At 42.5% G+C, this 17665-nt stretch overlaps 1 protein-coding gene across 1 annotated transcript in view; it reads right to left on the reverse strand.

Moving 5' to 3' along the window:
• RFX3 (regulatory factor X3) overlaps nt 1-17665 on the reverse strand; it is a 291801-nt gene that overhangs the window by 181336 nt on the left and 92800 nt on the right. Inside the window, exon 2 of the mRNA XM_063457210.1 lies at nt 6449-6542. Within this exon, the coding sequence (XP_063313280.1) occupies nt 6449-6542 (94 nt within the window). The remainder of the gene's footprint in view (nt 1-6448; nt 6543-17665) is intronic.

Genomic DNA, 17665 nt, shown 5'->3' on the forward strand with positions numbered 1-17665 from the left:
AAGGAGCAGAAGGAACCAAGGAGGAGAGAAGACAGTGTCAAATGAAGAAAAAAAGGAAATTGGAGCAGGAAGGACAAGTGAAGTGACCCCGCCACTTCATTCTGGACACCACATCATAAGGCATTGGTACCTGGGCTTGGCAGGGAAACTTTGGGCCTTCTCATCTCACCAGGTAAAAAAAAAAATATCAGTGTTAATGTGTTCACTTTTATTTATTGAGTGTCAGGAAGCACAGAGTGCCACTGGGTAGGGGTGTGGCTGATTGGCTAGAGCGGTCAGCTGGCACTCTAAGCCAATCTGTAGCTCCCCATTTATAAAAAAAAGTGAAACATTTTTTATAAACCGGGAACTAGCGATTGGCTTAGAGCGTCAGCTGATCACTTTAGCCAATCAGCGGCACCAATGCCTGACGTCAATCTGCACTTCCTGACACTATGTTTCAGAAGCCGAATACCACTGAGCGACCTGGAGATCTGGAGGAAGCCTTTGGGGTTAAACCATTTGAGAGTAGTTTAACCCCTTTAAGGAAAGAGAGCACCCAGGGGCCTACTGGCATCATAGCATTTTAATTTAGATGCAGTTTTTATGATGACCAGAATGTTCCTTTAATTTGCTTAAAGGAACACTATAGTGTCAGGAATACAAACATGTATTCCTGACACCATAGTTGTGAAAACACTATTCACCCTGACTTTGTGTGATAATGACTATGCCCCTCCCCTTCATGACACTGTCAAAAAGGGGCCAATAATGGATGTCATTACAATTATGCTCCCCTCACCCGCCTCCCCGGAAAAATTCCTGCAGACACCCATGGCCAAATTATAGAAATATGTACGCAGAATGTATAGGTACTGCTCACCTTTACCAGAGCCTATGGAAACATTATTATTTTATTATTTAAATTTATATATCGCCAAGAGTGTAACATATTCCTCCTCACCTTGCGGTATTTGCGCCCAGCAGCCGTGCATCTGTACAAATGACTCTTGCAACATGTTAATGGCCGCTGGCCGCTGTGGATCCACACCAAATCACACCCCCCACGTCCGCCCACGTCAATAATGGCGCTGCCGTGCGCGTCAAAGGCTGTTCTCGGCCAATCAGAAATGTAAAGCACTTATTTAAGCTCAAAATTATTTTTCCTCATTGCCCTGTCATGGTTTCCCTAGTGGTTGTCCGGGAGTGTGTTCCTGAGCGTTTATTTTCTGGTTTCTGACTTTGGCTTCGTTTGACTTTCCTGTATTCTGGTATCCCTGACTTTTGGCTTTCCCTTATTGTTGTGTCTCGTTCTGTGTCCCCTGACCTCCGGAAGTATCCTGACTATTCTTTGGTGCGTTAACTCCGGCTATTCTAAGGCCCCGTAATATGTTACCTATTAGTCCTCTGTATGACACAATACTACGTGCTGGATCAACTAGTAATCATGACATTACGATATGGCCTTAGATCCTGTAGAATTGTGTCAGCACTTGCGAGAGAAAACTAGAGGAGAATGATCACCGTATGGATCAATTTGCCCAGGCCTTCAGTACGCTTCTTACTCGAACAGCGCATCTGCAACCTGCAGCTTCTCCGACTGCGTCACCTCCGCCTAGTGTACCTCCACCTATAGTACATAAGGCACCTACTATGTCCGTATCTCCTCCCCCGCATTTTGATGGTAATATTTATGAATCCCGGGGATTCCTGGATCAAATTGAGTATCATTTTGAGGCCTCACCAGGATCTTTCCCCATGGATAGAGCTAAGATTGGTTACCTGCTGAAGCCAATGCGTTATGGGAGAGTAATAGGAGTATTGCACATAATTACCAGGAATTCCTTGCAGAATTCAAATTGACATTTGAACCATTAGGCAGGGAGGTTGACACCTCCATTGCCCTTATGCATATTAAGCAAGGGAACTGGTCTGTCTCAGATTATGCCATAGAATGTTGCAACTTGGCTTCTGAGGTAGACTGGACCAATAGCAGGTTAATCTCTGCATTTAAAAAAGGATTATCCGAAGCAATTCTGGACGAGAATTTTCTGGACAAAAAATTAATTGAGTTCATAACATTTGTAATGCAGATTGATAATAGATTAACAACTAGAGAAAATACCAGACATATGGCTGTGTAACTGGCACCTTGTTTCTACAGACCTATCGTTCCTCAACCTCTTATTCAGTCCGAACCCAAACCTATGCAGTTCGGGGGGAAACTAGACTGTCAGAGACAGAAAGACAATATAGGAGGAAAGAGGGCCTATGCCTATACTGTGGTAGAAGAGGACATATGAGGAGTGCTTGCCCCACACGTCCGGAAAACTTCCGCACCTAAGAACCTTAAGGGGACAGGTCTTAGGTGTGATGGATACGTCCTCTGTGAATAACAAAAAAAGAGTCCTCCTGGATATTACGATCAAATGTAACAAAAATAACTTTTCAGGCAAGGCCCTGATGGACTAAGGTGGAGCAGGAAATTTCATCGATGTTCATTTTGTAAAACAAATGCTATACCTATCAAGGAAACACTATCACCTCTGGCCGTTAAGGCTATTGATGAGAGACCACTCTCTCAACCCTTAATTACCCACAAAACCTTGCCCATTAACATTTCCCTTGGTGCCTTACATAAGGAAGACATAACATTCCAAGTTATTGCGTCTCCTTCTTGCCCTATTATATTAGGCTTTCCTTGGCTCAGTAAGCACAATCCTCATATTGACTGGGCTAATGGGGAAATATTGGAATGGGGCAAGGATTGTACACTGAGAGGTGTATGTTACACATTACCAAGAGAGTTGGCATCATTACATTACCCACTAATACGGCCAAACCCCCGGAGTTCCCATATAATACTGGGTGGTTAAGGAGATATTCAGCAAAACTCAGACCAATATTATACCTCCTCACAGACCATATGACTGTTCCGTAAACCTACTACCTGGCGCTAGGGAGCAGTATATGCTTTATCTCCACAAGAGAGTAGAATAATGGAGGAGTATATCAAATACTCCTTAAGTAAGGATCATATACATAAATCATCATCGCCTGCTGGTGCAGGATTCTTTTTTGTGTCTAAAAAAGATGGTGAGTTACATCCATGTATTGACTACAGAGCACTGAACAAAATCAACATTAAAAATGCCTACCCCATTCCCCTCATTTCCAAATTGTTCGACAGACTCCCGGGTGCTAAAGTCTTTACTAAACTTGACCTCAGGAGTGCGTACAATTTGGTAAGGATTAAGGAAAACCATCAGTGGAAAACAGCATTTTGGGCATTATGAGTATCTTGTGATGCCCTTCGGGTTGTGTAATGCGCCGGCTGTGTTCCAAGATTTGTCCTAGTCTATCTAATGATATCCTTATTTATTCCCCTGACCTTCATATTCATCACAAACATGTCAAACAAGTATTGCAAACCTTACTGAAAAATCAACTTTATTGTAAACTGGAAAAATGTATTTTTGATCAAACAGAAGTACAGTTTTTAGGGTATAACATTTCTGCCTCTGGATTTCAGATGAACCCTCAGAAACTTCAAGCAGTCCTACATTGGCCACTACCCAATGGACTAAAAGCCATTCAAAGGTTCATTGGGTTTGCAAATTATTACCAGAGATTTATTAAGGCAGGGCTTGACAAATCCCAGGCGCCAGATCGCCACGGCGACTAGAAATTTCACCCTGGCGTCTGGGATTTGCCAGCTCTCTAGTTAGTGTGGGAGGGAGCTTTGACACCACCCGCGGGTACATGAAGGCGGCCGCCCGCCTGCCCGCGTGTAGATGGAGGATGCCGCCCGCGGGTTCATGGAGGATGCCGTCTGCGGGTACATGGAGGCGGCTGCCCGAGCATTATGAGCAGCACGCGAGGGAGCAGTACTCTGTTTGCATCTGCTCTCTGCTCCCTTGCGCTGTGTAATGATGTCGGGAGCCGGAATATGACGTCATTCCGGCCCCGGCATCATTACAGAGTGTGAGGGAGCAGAGAGGAGCTACAGGCAGAATACTGCTCCTTCGCACAGAGGAAGAGTGCAGCCCCACTGGATCCCAGGAAAGACTCACTCAGCTCTCCCAAATGTAGGGAGGCTGAGTGGGTTTCAATTCAAACTAAAATGTGTGAGTCTGTCAAGAGTGTGTGTGTGTGAGCCTGTCAGACTGTGTGTGTGTTTGTGAGAGAGCCTGTTAGACTGTGTGTGTGTGTTTGTGAGAGAGCCTGTCAGTGTGTGTGTTTGTTAGAGAGCCTGTCAGTGTGTGTGTGTGCGCTGTCAGAGTAAGCAAGCGTGTCAGAGTGAGCGAGCCTGTCAGAGTGAGCGAGCCTGTCAGAGTGTGTGTGTGAGAGAGCTTGTCAGTATCTGTATGTCTGTGTGAGAGAGAGCCTGTCAGAGTGTCTGTATGTGTGTGCGAGAGCCTGTCAAGAGTATGTGTGAGCGCCTGTCAGAGTGTGTGTGTGTGTGTGTGTGAGAGAGCCAGTCAGTGTGTTCGTGCGCCTATATTTCATGCAATTTCGATACACCGGTGCACATTATCATTTGATAGCTACGTGAAATATACAAAGAGGTACATTACTGAGTATCAGATACATTTCTGATACATTGTTGCATTGATATTTATTTTGCAAAGTAGTTACCTCTCAAGGGGCTATTTCGATACTCTGTGCCATTTATTCTCTTTTTATACACCTGATAATTATAAACCGAGTTCCGGCTGATCTTATGATTAAAGCTAGTAGCTAGATATTGATGTACATATCTATTTAAGCCAGCTCAGTTTATTTAATTAATTTGTTCACTTTTGTGTGTCACATCTCACTTCCCTTTTCCTCCATTTGTGTTCCTTACGTAGACTACTATTATTAACTCGCTATATTGAGTTAGGTAGCTACTGTCAGGGTTTGTTTTGCAAAGTATATGTGAGTCTTTTCTGTTCAATAAAGTATATATTTTTAATAGTTATTCCATATATATATATATATATATATATATATATATATATATATATATATATCTTTTAGGGACATATCTTCTTTTTCTTTTCCTTGCTACCAATTCTATTAGGGTTACCCCCTGTTCTGTTCCCTTAGAGTTTTTGGCCAACTATTCTTTATTTATCTAGAAAAAAAGCATATATAAAAATGTCTGATATGCGTTTCTCAATCGGAGGATTTTCTATTGTGATTTGAGCATGTCCTGTTTGGCTCTGATCAATGTGGATGTATCCATTTATACTCTCACTCACCACTTTTATTAGACTATATACTTCCCCCTATGTATAGCACTGGATTTGCACACATCCTAGTGCTTTTATAGGGGTAAGTGTGTATATTTTATCTAGTGCACCACTTTGGGGACAGGTGGTGGGTTTTACCCCCAAGCCCTATTTTTTTTTTGCATGCACATTAGTGTAGTAGCAGCTGTGAAACCAGTGTTTCATGTATAGTTTTGAATGCACCTTTTTTACACAGAGCACAGTCTACTTTATATAATCATATGATAATTTTGTATTTCAAGGTAACTATAAAGAGTTTTAGCTAGAATAAGTCAATCTTTGACATTTTAATGATTTTCTATTGATATAGAAAAAACTACAATCACTTTTTCTTACTAGCCATAAGTGGCCTATGAGTATAGTATGCAGAACTTGTAATACACATATTTGCATTGATTAAACATTTAATGTAACAATATGTTATTATGTAATATTGTAATTAGATTAGGACTAAAATGCACTTAGTGATTTGAAATACAGATTCATGCTGATATTTATTCTGATTAATACATTAGAATAACTCATATTACTATATTATTCAATAACATCTGTATATATTATTTTTATTCATAACACTTTTATCATGAATTTCTTGACACTGGTTATTTAAGTGGAGATAATATTTGACCTTTATTCTTAATAAGCATCCGTTATAGTTCTTTAATTCCTTATATAAATACGCTGTTGGTTTTAAATGGGATTCACTTCATATAAAATTGTCTTACTGGGAATAAATATGTATTTTTTTAAAACTCTTACTCTGTGTTTATGGGGTAATTTATAAAAGTGTCCCAAATAGAATTTCCCAGAGAAGGGTAGTAACCGTGGGAACAGAAACTTAAAAGTAACATTCCACTTCTTTCCCTGCTGTTTGCTTCATACAGATTTAAAAAAAATGAAGCAGTCATACAAACGAATGAAATCAACATCCATTAAGTCCCATGCTGATTGCACCATTTTTTGATATGCGGTCCTATTTTCTATGGACATGCTGTCATAACTCTCTCCATATGTGAATGAAAATGTTAGCATAACTTTGTATTAGACAGTAACATTTATATAATAATGTTCTCAGGGATGCCTGTGTAATATATTAATGTATATATACAGTATATACTGTATAATAGAACCAGCAAACCACTTACTCCCCACTTCACATCTTTCCAACCCTTTCCTCAAAAAGAACATGTCACCTCCATGCTGCATCCAGCTTCTGTGAGTCTCGATGGCATGGTCTTGGCATGTCCCTGCTGCTGTAACTTCATCTAGATTGTTTTTCAGCCGCATCTAAAAGTGCCAGAGTTGTATGGAAGAGGAATGAGTAACTAGTGGTATGAAATACAAAAAAAAGTATATACTACACATCACATCATATTCTAATTTAACAATTAATGTAAAATACAATGAACTGCATTACAGTAAGATTTAGGGGTTACCACTCATCAAAAACATTTTTTATTTTTTTTGCGATGAATAAATCAATAATTAAAAATGGCAAACTGGTTTCAATCCAATGCGATCATGATTTAATGTTTCAGTTAAGGGAATGTTATTGACTTTCAATCAAGAGAAAATATTAACTGGTTTATTTACTAAAATGAGAATTGAAAGGGATTTTCAAATTTAAGGTCAGAGTAGCAGAACTGATTACGAAAAATGTTCAAGTTCAGCTATTTCGGCCTTAAATTTGAAATTCACTTTGGATTCTAACTTTAATGAAGAACCTTTTGATATTTGGTTATTTTTCACATTCCTTTGTATCCTATTCACATAAGGCACTTATATTTATCAGCTTAAAACATTTGCAAGACTTACTGAAAATTCTATATTCTATTTGAAGTCAAATCCTTTAGCACCACATTTAAGTAAAGTAAGTAAATAAGTACCGGTAGTTAAGAAAACACCAACTAAAAATAATGACCAACTTACTAAGCAATAGACTACATAAACACAAAGCATCCTGCAGTTCATTGGGGGGAAAAAATAATAAAATAAATAATAAGGAAACTAGAATTCTAAAGGTAGAGCTATTAACAACAACATTTCACTGGTTTTGCAATTGCTGATCCATTAGTAATGTTGCTACAGAGTTACTAATTTAAATCTAAAATATCTATGCTTGCATACAGCATATACATTTATAGAATAAACAGATACAAATATAACTCCAGAGGGCCAATAAACAAATATCAAAATCAAATACATACAAAGTCCTAAAAGCTTGCACTTTACTTTGTCTACCCAAGGATATGTCTTCTCACAACGTACATCAATTTGATTATTATAGGTCAATGATTGCATTTCATTTAAGTGATGCTATTAACTACATGACAGAAGAACACTCCAGTGACATATTAAAATCTAAACTACACGTTATACTAGCAAAAACACAAGTAAATGCATTCGTTGTTTCTTAGGTATTTTTGGAATGCCTCATTTAGCAGAATGGAAATATAAGGTTGAGAGGACACCATACATACTACGTGTATCTCTATGCCAACAGCACGAAAGCAAATTATTGCCTTTTAAAAATAAATGGTTAATGCATCCAGGCAGTATTTGGATGATAAGATCATCTCCATGTAGTTGTACACTAAAAATATACATTGGGCTGTTAAAACTGCCAGCAAATGTACATATAAAAAAATAATAGGTATCTGTACTTTATTTCCTCTGTCTTTAAGATAGAAGCTGCAAAGGACAGGACGCCTGCATGTACAGCAAATAATGTGTGTGACACAGGCAGGGCCGGACAATTTTAAATGACAGTGGCCCACTGAAAAGGGGTCAGGGCCAGATAGGGTGTGTTTTGTCATCACCAATGGCAAGCACGCCCATCACAAAGTGAGCATGTTGGTTCAATGCTCTTCCAGGGTTGGCCATGCACAGAGCTCTGCTGAAGAGCTCTAGCATGAGAAAAAGGCCCTGTATTTGTTCTGCACAGCGCAAGCAAATTTAATAACATGCTTGCACTGTGTTTGCTTGAAATTTGTCTCTGGTGTCTCCATAGATGGAATACCAGGAGCCGAGAGCCAAAAATGCCAGGAAAGAGTATTGTGCAGTGTGTATGTGTGAGGGTGCAGTGTGTGTGTGTGTGTGTGTGTGTGTGCAAGAGGGGTGCAGAGTGTGTGTGTGAGGGTGCTATGTGGGTAAGGGTGCTGTGTGTGTGAGGGGTGCAGTGTGTGTGTGCTGTGTGTGAGTAATGGGTGCAGTGTGTGTGTGAGGGTGCTGTGTTTGAGTGAAGGTGCTGAGTGTCAGGGGTTCTGTGTGTGTGTGAGGGTACTGTGAGTGTGTGAGTGAGTCAGGGTGCTGTGAGTGTCAGGAGTGCAGTGTGTGTGTGCGTGTGTGTGTGAGGGTGCCGTGAGTGTCATATTTTTTTTCTTAATTGTTTTCAATTAATTTATTTATTATTTTTAATATATATATATATATATATATATATATATATATATATATTTAATGTCATTATAAGTGTATCTAAGTGTAGCGCACTCGCTTTTTCACTAAACAATGATTATAAACCTTAGAGATTGTAATAGTTTTATTTAAAAACACCTCACCTAGGCAAAAAATAATGGAGGTTTAGTTACATTATATGATTATATGTTGCATAAGCCTGCCACAATGTCAATGTACCCCATTCTTGGCAGGTCTTACTCTAGCAGCCTAATGGGCCAACTCCTTGGTTTTGCACCCCTCCCTGTCACAGGTGCTTCATTCCAGGACCCTATTTAGCCTTGACTTGCAGAGAGTCCCAGTAAGGAAGTATTTCCCAAGTAAGTGGATTAATCTCATAAGAGCAAGCATTAGGCTGCTAGAGTAGGACCTGCCAAGAATGGGGTACATTGACATTGTGACAGGCTTATGCAATATATGATAATATAATGTAACTAAACCCCCATTATTTGCCTAGGTGAGGTGTTGTTAAATAAAACTATTACAATCTCTAAGATTTATAATCATTGTTTAGTGAATAAGCGAGTGAGCTGGATTCTGTATTTTATATATGTATGTATATATTTTTATATATATATATATATATATATATATATATATATATATATATATATATATATATATATATATAATCTTAGTACTTTTGATGTACTTTATAAACTTTTAATAACTTGTGAAACTTTTTTTGCAGGTACTGCACAAGCCGGCTATTCCGGTCATGTGATCGCGAGGACCCCACAATCACATGGCCAGGGAGGGCCGGATCAGGCTGTGGGGGTCTGCCTGAGCTCCCAGGTAGACCCCATGACCGAAATTGCCGGCAGGTAAGTGGCTATTTACTATATGACGTACCAGGTAGGTCCGCAGTTGTTACCGACCGTTTTTTTCGCGGACATACCTGGTATGTCATTGGTCGGGAAGGGGTTAAAGGGACACTATAGTGACCCAGACCACTTCAGCGCATTGAAGTAGTCTAGGTGTATTGTCCCTGTCCCCATTAGCCCTGCAATGTAAATCATTACAGTTTTATGTAAACATTGCAGTGCTAAGGCTGCCTCTAGTGGTTGTATACCAGACTCTATGAAACGCAGGTGCTGAGAAACATGTTACTGTTGGCAACACATCTTTTATATTTTTTGTATTGGCTAGGAATGTATAGATTGAATGTTATTTTTCTATGCAGAGCCAATATACATTTTTTTTATTTATGACAGGTACACTTCAAAGGGATTTGTAAACTAAACTCATCTGATAGGATGCAGTAAGAATTTCTCTGCACTGAAATTAGGTGTTTGAAAGATTTTGGCATATTTTCTCTAAATTTGCACCTTCTGCATGAATACATTATTTTCATTTGATAAATATAATTGCCTTTATTAGGATCTCAGATGGTATAAGCACATGTTTGACAGTATATTTGGCAATGTGTTTTGCCAGATCATACTGCAAATTCTTATCCTATATTTATGTACAGAATCTAATTGATTGACTTGATACATATTAAAGGGTCAGTGTGAGTTACAATCCTGGATTCACATTGGTACCTCTAAGCAAATTTGTAGATTAAACATGAAACATATCTGAAGATCGTGTCTTCCCCATCCAAATTAACACAATGGATTATGAGTTTTGCAAATCAGCAAAGGGAGTTTTGAGACAAATAATATTGAAGGGACACTTCAGTCACCAAAACAATTTTTGCTTGATGAAGCAGTGTTGATGTATAGATCATGTGGAATGATCTATACAGCAAAACTGTGCCATCAAACAAAAGTCTAACTGGCGTACACGCAAACCATGGGGCCCCGGTGCAAAAATGATCCGTGCCCCCCCCCCCCCCTTCCCCTGTCTTCCTCCCGCGCGGGCTCTCAGTAATAGCTGGGTGGAGTGACGTGCAGTCACTTCCTCCCAGCTTGTGATGTCATCACAGGGGGCCCGGTCAGCGCTGGATGCTTTAACAGCACGACCGGGCCCCCTGACAATCCACATCCATCGGGTGGCCCTGACAGCATGGGCCACCCGATGGACCCCTTGGACGATGTCCCCGGCGGTTTGCCGCGTGGGCCGGGGCCGCAGAAGACGATGGAGGCGGATACCCAGTCACAGGGGTCCGCAGGGCGTCCGGGCCCCCTGGAGTGGCGGGTCCGGTCGCAGCTGAGACCCCTGCGACCACGGTACGTACGCCGCTGCTCAAAGGAAAGAATCTGAATGGTCATTCTGATCAGCCACTCAGCAAACAGAATGCAGAAGATAGATTTTAACTAGGAGGCCTTTAGTTTCCGATCATGAACCTAAAGAAAGCCTATCAGAAATCTCAGGGCATAAAGGAGCAATATGTTAAATCTAGCATTTCCATTTCTGATAGCTAGACATTAAAGAAAGCTTTTTTTTCGGGCCAGTGGTTTAGTTGAGGCTTTAACATTAATTTCATATGTAAGCTTTCTGTGGTTTGCAATTGACTGCTTTGCAGCAGCTATCCGAACATATAAACCACACTGGAATTAATACCCAATACAATTTCAAAATATGGACATGTATCAAAGTGTATAACTTTCAGAAACCACAAAATCAGCATATGGAGTACAAGCTTTTTTCTCAATGGATTCATTCTGCACCAGTTTAAGGTTAACCTGGCTTGCTGCCCTGGTTAATTGTCTGTCCATGCAAAATAAATCAACATGGCTTTTCAAAATGATATTTTAAAGGCTGATTAAGGCTGGATAAGAATCATTCCTGAGCCAATTTGAAACCTTAGTAACAAGCACCATATTTCACTGTTTTAATGATGAGGTAAATGTACATATTTTAATTCTCCTGAAAGAAGATACCATATGAAAAGAGAATAATTATTTAAGATTTTGTTTTTCCGAATTATACCACTGGGATTCATCATCTTTTTCTACCCTGCCTGTTATGTCTATGTTGCACCGTAAAGGCACACTATAGCATTTAGAATATAAATGTGTATTCCTAATGCTATCGTTTCCTGGTGGCTGTTCAGATGACCGGCACCCACCCGCAGGTAGAAAATAAGTAGTTTTAATTACCTTTTTTTTCCCTCACAGTGTCAGTCTTTGCCTTCCTTGACTGAGATCATCAAGATTAAACAGTCAATCCAATGCTTATTGGGAGGCTAGTACATATGTGTGACAAAACCCAGAGTGGCAAGTTTTATTCTGCTATCTCCTCGGATGCACCTCTAGTGCCTTTCTGAGCGACACCTACTAGATGCACCTAAAGAGACACTATAGTCACCAAAACAACATTAGCTTAATGCAGCAGTTTTGGTGCACAGATGTACCAACTGATCAGTCTCACACTGCTCATTTCTCTGCCATTTAGGAGTTAAATCACTTTGTTTTAACAATCCTAGTCACACTTCCCCACTGCTTTATTAAGTTAAAGTTGTTTTGGTGCCTATAAAATTGCTTTAAAATGTGCAATGAACATCTGCAGAACTATAATATTTTCAGCTGCAGGGATAAAACAGCTGGCTATAGTATACCTTTAAGCACATCACAAATGCTGCCCACTACTTGTGCAACTGAACTCAGTAACATTCAAGGCATTCAAGGATGCTGCAACTAGAAACACAAGTGATTTGCAAATCACTTTTCAATTGACTACAATTCAGTGCTTAGGAAATCATCTTCTATGTGTTGAATAGCTGATCTGTGGTTTAATCTCAGGCAGTTACATTTCACAACTATACATTGAATTTTTACAATTGAACAATAAACATAATAATAGGCAAGAGTACACAAAGTAGCTGCTGTATATATATATATATATATATATATATATAATAAAAAAGATGACTGAACACATTAACTCAGATGTTCCCAAACTGTGTGCCGCGGCGGGCACACAGGGGAGCCGCCAGGTTTTTCCCGGTGCTATGATCATATGATCATGTGCTCTCCTCTGCCTGCTCTGCAGGACTCCCTCTCCGGGCCGCTAGCACTTTGGTGACAGCCGGCAGGGAGGGATGGAGAGAGGACCCGGGGGAGTTCTAACCTGCAGCTCCGCCGGGTTCGCCTCTCGCGGGCTCGGATTGTTGCTGTGGTACTGAGGCTGCTAGAGTTCACTTTCACTACCAGGGCTTCCCCACCAGGGATTGCAGGGAATATCCCCCGTCCCAGGCAAATGTAAATAAAAAAAAATAAAGTATATATTTATTAATTTGCCCTCTTCCCCCCACAGACCCCACAGGACAAAATAGCTCCCCCATATACACACACTGCCCCCCCATATACACAGACTGCCCCCTATACACACACACTATCCCCCATACACACACACTGCCCCCCCATACAGACACACTATCCCCCATACACACATACTGCCCCCTCATACACACACACTGCCCCCATACACACACACACTGCCACCCATACATACATACACACACACACACACACACTGTCCCCCGTACACATACACTGCCCACATACACATACACCTCCCTCATAAACACACACTGCCTCCCCATACACACTGCACCCCACACACACATTGTACCCCTCACACAGCCTGCCCCCCCTCACACACACACACACTGCACCCCCACACACACACTGCACCCATCATGCACAAACTACCCCACATACACACACACTACACCCCTTACACACACACACACAAACTACATCCTTCACAAAAACAATGCACCCCTGTACACACACACACACACGAACACTGCACCCCTGTACACACACGCACACTGCACCCCTCACTCACACATATTGCACCCATCACACACACACACACACACACTACAGCCCCTAACCCGGCAGACCCCAGGTAAGTTGTCAAACTGTTATTACTGGGCACTACTGGCACCATAACCACTACAACGTAATGAAGTGGTTATTGTGCCTGGATTGTTTCTTTAAATAATCTACCAGTGCCACTCCCAAGATTAGGGGCCCAGTATATGCCACAGCACTGTACATATATACAACCTAGAATTTTTTTTTACTTGGGGTGCCTTGGAAAAATATTGAAATATTACGGGCGCCTTGAACCTAAAAAGTTTGGGAACCACTGTATTAACTAAATAAAAGTAACACATCTGCTCTTGAATGCAAAAAGATTTTTTCGTTCCAGTTAAATTGACTGGGTGATAACAATGAATTTACCCAATGTACTGAACTATTTTAGGTCAAACTATGGAAGCATACAATGCAAAAGAGTCATTTACTGATCTGTAGTTTGTGAGTCAGATGGGAGCCAACCATTTTAGGAATGTGCATTCAATCCTCCTAAATTCCCCTCCTGCTCATAGAGCCTCCTCGTATAGCATACCTGTATGGAACAATAAGAGACCCTCCAATGTTAGCAAGTTTATTAAGGCCAGGATATTTATCTACTATTTAATTCTGGGATGTTACCAGAAGAAAAATGGCAAATTGACATATCCCAAGAACATGTGTAAGCCTGTCTTCAGCAATATATGGATTCATCGGCCTGACTGGTTGTGGACAACCTGTGTATCATCTAGGGACATATACACACAGTGTTGATACTCCATCATTGTAAACCACCACACTCCAACATGCTTGGTTATACAGGTACACCTCAGTGTACACAAATAACCACAGCCATGTCCTCTACTCTCTTCTAGGTAGATATGAGCTTGGTAGGAATGAGTAAGTCTGTGGACGGCTGAGAATCACAGTTGTATATCAGTAATGAGGAGAGTTGTATGTCAGTTAAAACTCAGTATAATATAGAATACTCAGATATTGAATGCAATAAATGTTTTGTTAAAAGCATGTGCAGTTAGTCACAGTGTTAATTTGATTACTTATATATTTTTTCAAAAGTACACATACTCTCTCTTTTCCTTTAAGTGGAAAAAAAAAATCAATATATGATTTGTTACCCATCTTCATTTGAATCCTCCTGTGTCTGAATGCTTTTCATACTTGATACAATGTTTGCTTTAGGCAAAGTATTAAATACACTAAGTAGAAAAGTTAAAAACCAGACTGAAATTCAAATATATGTAATTTAAAAAAGCAGTAAAGAGTTGTTTGCCACCCTGACAGGCTCACGGTACCCCTGACCCTCCTGAAGGTATTAATGGGTGGAATGTCCTACTGCCACTGAGAAAGCTAAGTCCCGACCCACACCAGTACTCCCACCCTCTCAAATACGCCCGGGACACAATGGACTCGTAACAGACTCTCATTAATCAGTGGCGTTAGCCTGAGGCAGCCATCTTCCCCTGATAGCATCTTGCTCCTCATCACTGCATCACCTCACCTGCCGCTGGGACCGCAATTTTTCCCTATGGTGACATTGGGCAGGGAACACAACAGGCCGCTTGGGTGGGGGGATTGCGGGGTGCAGGGGTTATTGACACTCGACCTGGATTGTCCCGGACTATTTCAACCCACACAGCGACCCTCCCGACCGGGTCTCAAGAGCCTATACTGCGCCTTGCCCCCATCATCAGAAGGCTGGAATGCGGAACCCCTCCCCCCCATTGGACTGATAAGTATCTCCCGCTATCGTTTACCACCTAGACCACTTCCTATTTTGTTATGCCTAACATACTATGCATGCGCTATTATGTACTATGTTATAGGAAGTATTGGGACTGTACACAAGGGTTCATGGGGGAACGGGGATGACGTGTTGCAGGATGGGTGCAAACCGACAGGAACATAGGTCAGGGCTGGGTCGGGAATGGAGACGGGCACAGGGAATGGGAACGACTTAACTGTGCGGACAGGACCCCTCCTCTCCCCCCCCTTGCTCCCACCCCCCTTCCCCCCCCTTCTTCCCCCCCCCCCTTATACGCAGGAAGGGATGGGAGGATGTACGGGAAATGTTATTGGGGCTGCTACAGGGTGGCTCCACTGCCCTGGGATTGCCCAGGTAGTGGAAGTGGGAACTGACCCATACTCGCACTGCACACTACAGACAGAGTCTGACGGACCAGCTACTTTTACTGGACATAATTGGATTGCTGGGACGCTATGACGAATCCTGAGGGCCAACGTAGGGGGATAGGGATACGATACGCTAAAGGGGATCGAGGGGGACGCTGGGAAATGGGGGAGCCGTTCTGGCGGGTCATGTGGGGAGGGGCGGCGGAAAATGTTATGACCTTTAACTGTTACTGTTATTTGCCATCTCTGATACGTTTGATGTGTTTACATGTTTTCATAACTAAATGCTCTTACACAGGTTAAGTCTCATATGACTATACACACTTGGGCTGAGATTCGGCTGGAGCGGCACATTTCCTTGCTTAACACACTCCAACACCTATACTACTCCGATCCCGGCTCTGACTACGACCACGACTCTACACTTTCACTTGACCAACTGGTCACTCCGACCGAGACGCAAGTAACCCTCCTCTCTAGGAGGCTTCGGGGTATTTACCCCGCTGGGAACACCACCCAAGGGGGCGGACCACACAGCCCACCCCCATTTTATTTTATTTTATTTTTATGTAAGACTATCAATCACACTACCATACGCACACCTTGATCCTATACACGGAACACACACACTTCCGACTGTTCACATTCCCCCTCCCACGGCCACAGTACACGTTCTAGTTAGCTACTGCTATTACGGCACGGTCTACAAACGGACGATTGACCATAATCAAACTCAGTAGGGACGTCCCTTATCGACGCGCACACTACACGACCCACGCGAGACAACACATCAGTTACAAGGTTGACTTACCTGATCCACGTGGTGGGCTAAACTCCCGTCTCTGTACGGCACACCCCTAGCTGCCTCGCGTCCTTAACCACGTCCTATGGCATACAACCGCACCCCTCTGTCCGTCCTGACCCTCAACTGCAGAGGTTTAAACTACCCGGAACGCCGCTCACAACTACTGAGGGACCTTCACAGCAGGCACATAAAAATAGCAATGCTCCAGGAGACCCACTTTCGAGAAGGTGCTGCCCCCAAGCTTCGGAATACACGCTTCCCGCTGAGTTATTGCAACAACCACCCGACCGCGCGTCGAGCGGGGGTAGCGATCTTGATCGCTGCGGACCTGGGTTTCCGGGAACTAGACCGAATGACTGATGATCAGGGTCGCTTTCTCTTCTTGAAGGGAATGATCGCGGAGAGGATATACACTCTAGTGTCCGTATACGCTCCCAACTCTAACCAGGCATTATTCTTACGGGGGATGTTGAACAAGCTGGGAGGATTCTCGGAGGGTGCACTGATCGTTGGAGGAGACTTCAATGCCCCACTGGACCCCCTCCTGGACTCCTCCACAGGCCACAGTTGCATTACCCAATCTCGCATCAGATCTATCCGCAAAGCCCTGGGGGACCTGTCGTTGGTCGACTGCTGGAGGGCACTTCACCCTGCCGACAAAGACTTCACTCACTACTCGGCACTCCATGACCGCTACTCTCGAATAGACCTTATATTCATCAAGCAAGATGGACTGACCCGACTGCGAAGGGCGACTATTGAACCCGCCACCTGGTCGGACCACGGAATGGTTAGCATCGAACTGGAATCCCCACTATTCAAGCCGGCAACATGGTCATGGCGCCTGAACGAGTCCTTACTCCAGGACCCAACGGTGATTGGGGAGATAAAACAGGCACTGGAAACATACTTCCTGGAAAACGGAACGGAAGGGATGGCACCGACGACTATATGGGAGGCACACAAGAGTGTCCTCCGAGGCGTTCTCATTAACATCGCGACCCGCAAACGAAGGGAGACAACACACGCAATGGCGGCCCTTTATGCCACTATTAAAAACCTGGAACTCCGACACAAGAGATCACAACTCAACGAAACATATGGCGCGCTGATGGAAGCCCGCCGTGATCCGACGGCCCTCATCACGAAGAGGTACCACCGCTCCATTCAAAGATCAAAAAATTTATTTTACACACATGCGAATAAAGGTGGGAAATTCCTAGCCCGCCTTCTGAAAGGCGACACAC

Source organism: Pelobates fuscus, chromosome 5 (genome assembly GCF_036172605.1).
Source record: "Pelobates fuscus isolate aPelFus1 chromosome 5, aPelFus1.pri, whole genome shotgun sequence".
Classification (NCBI taxonomy): domain Eukaryota; kingdom Metazoa; phylum Chordata; class Amphibia; order Anura; family Pelobatidae; genus Pelobates; species Pelobates fuscus.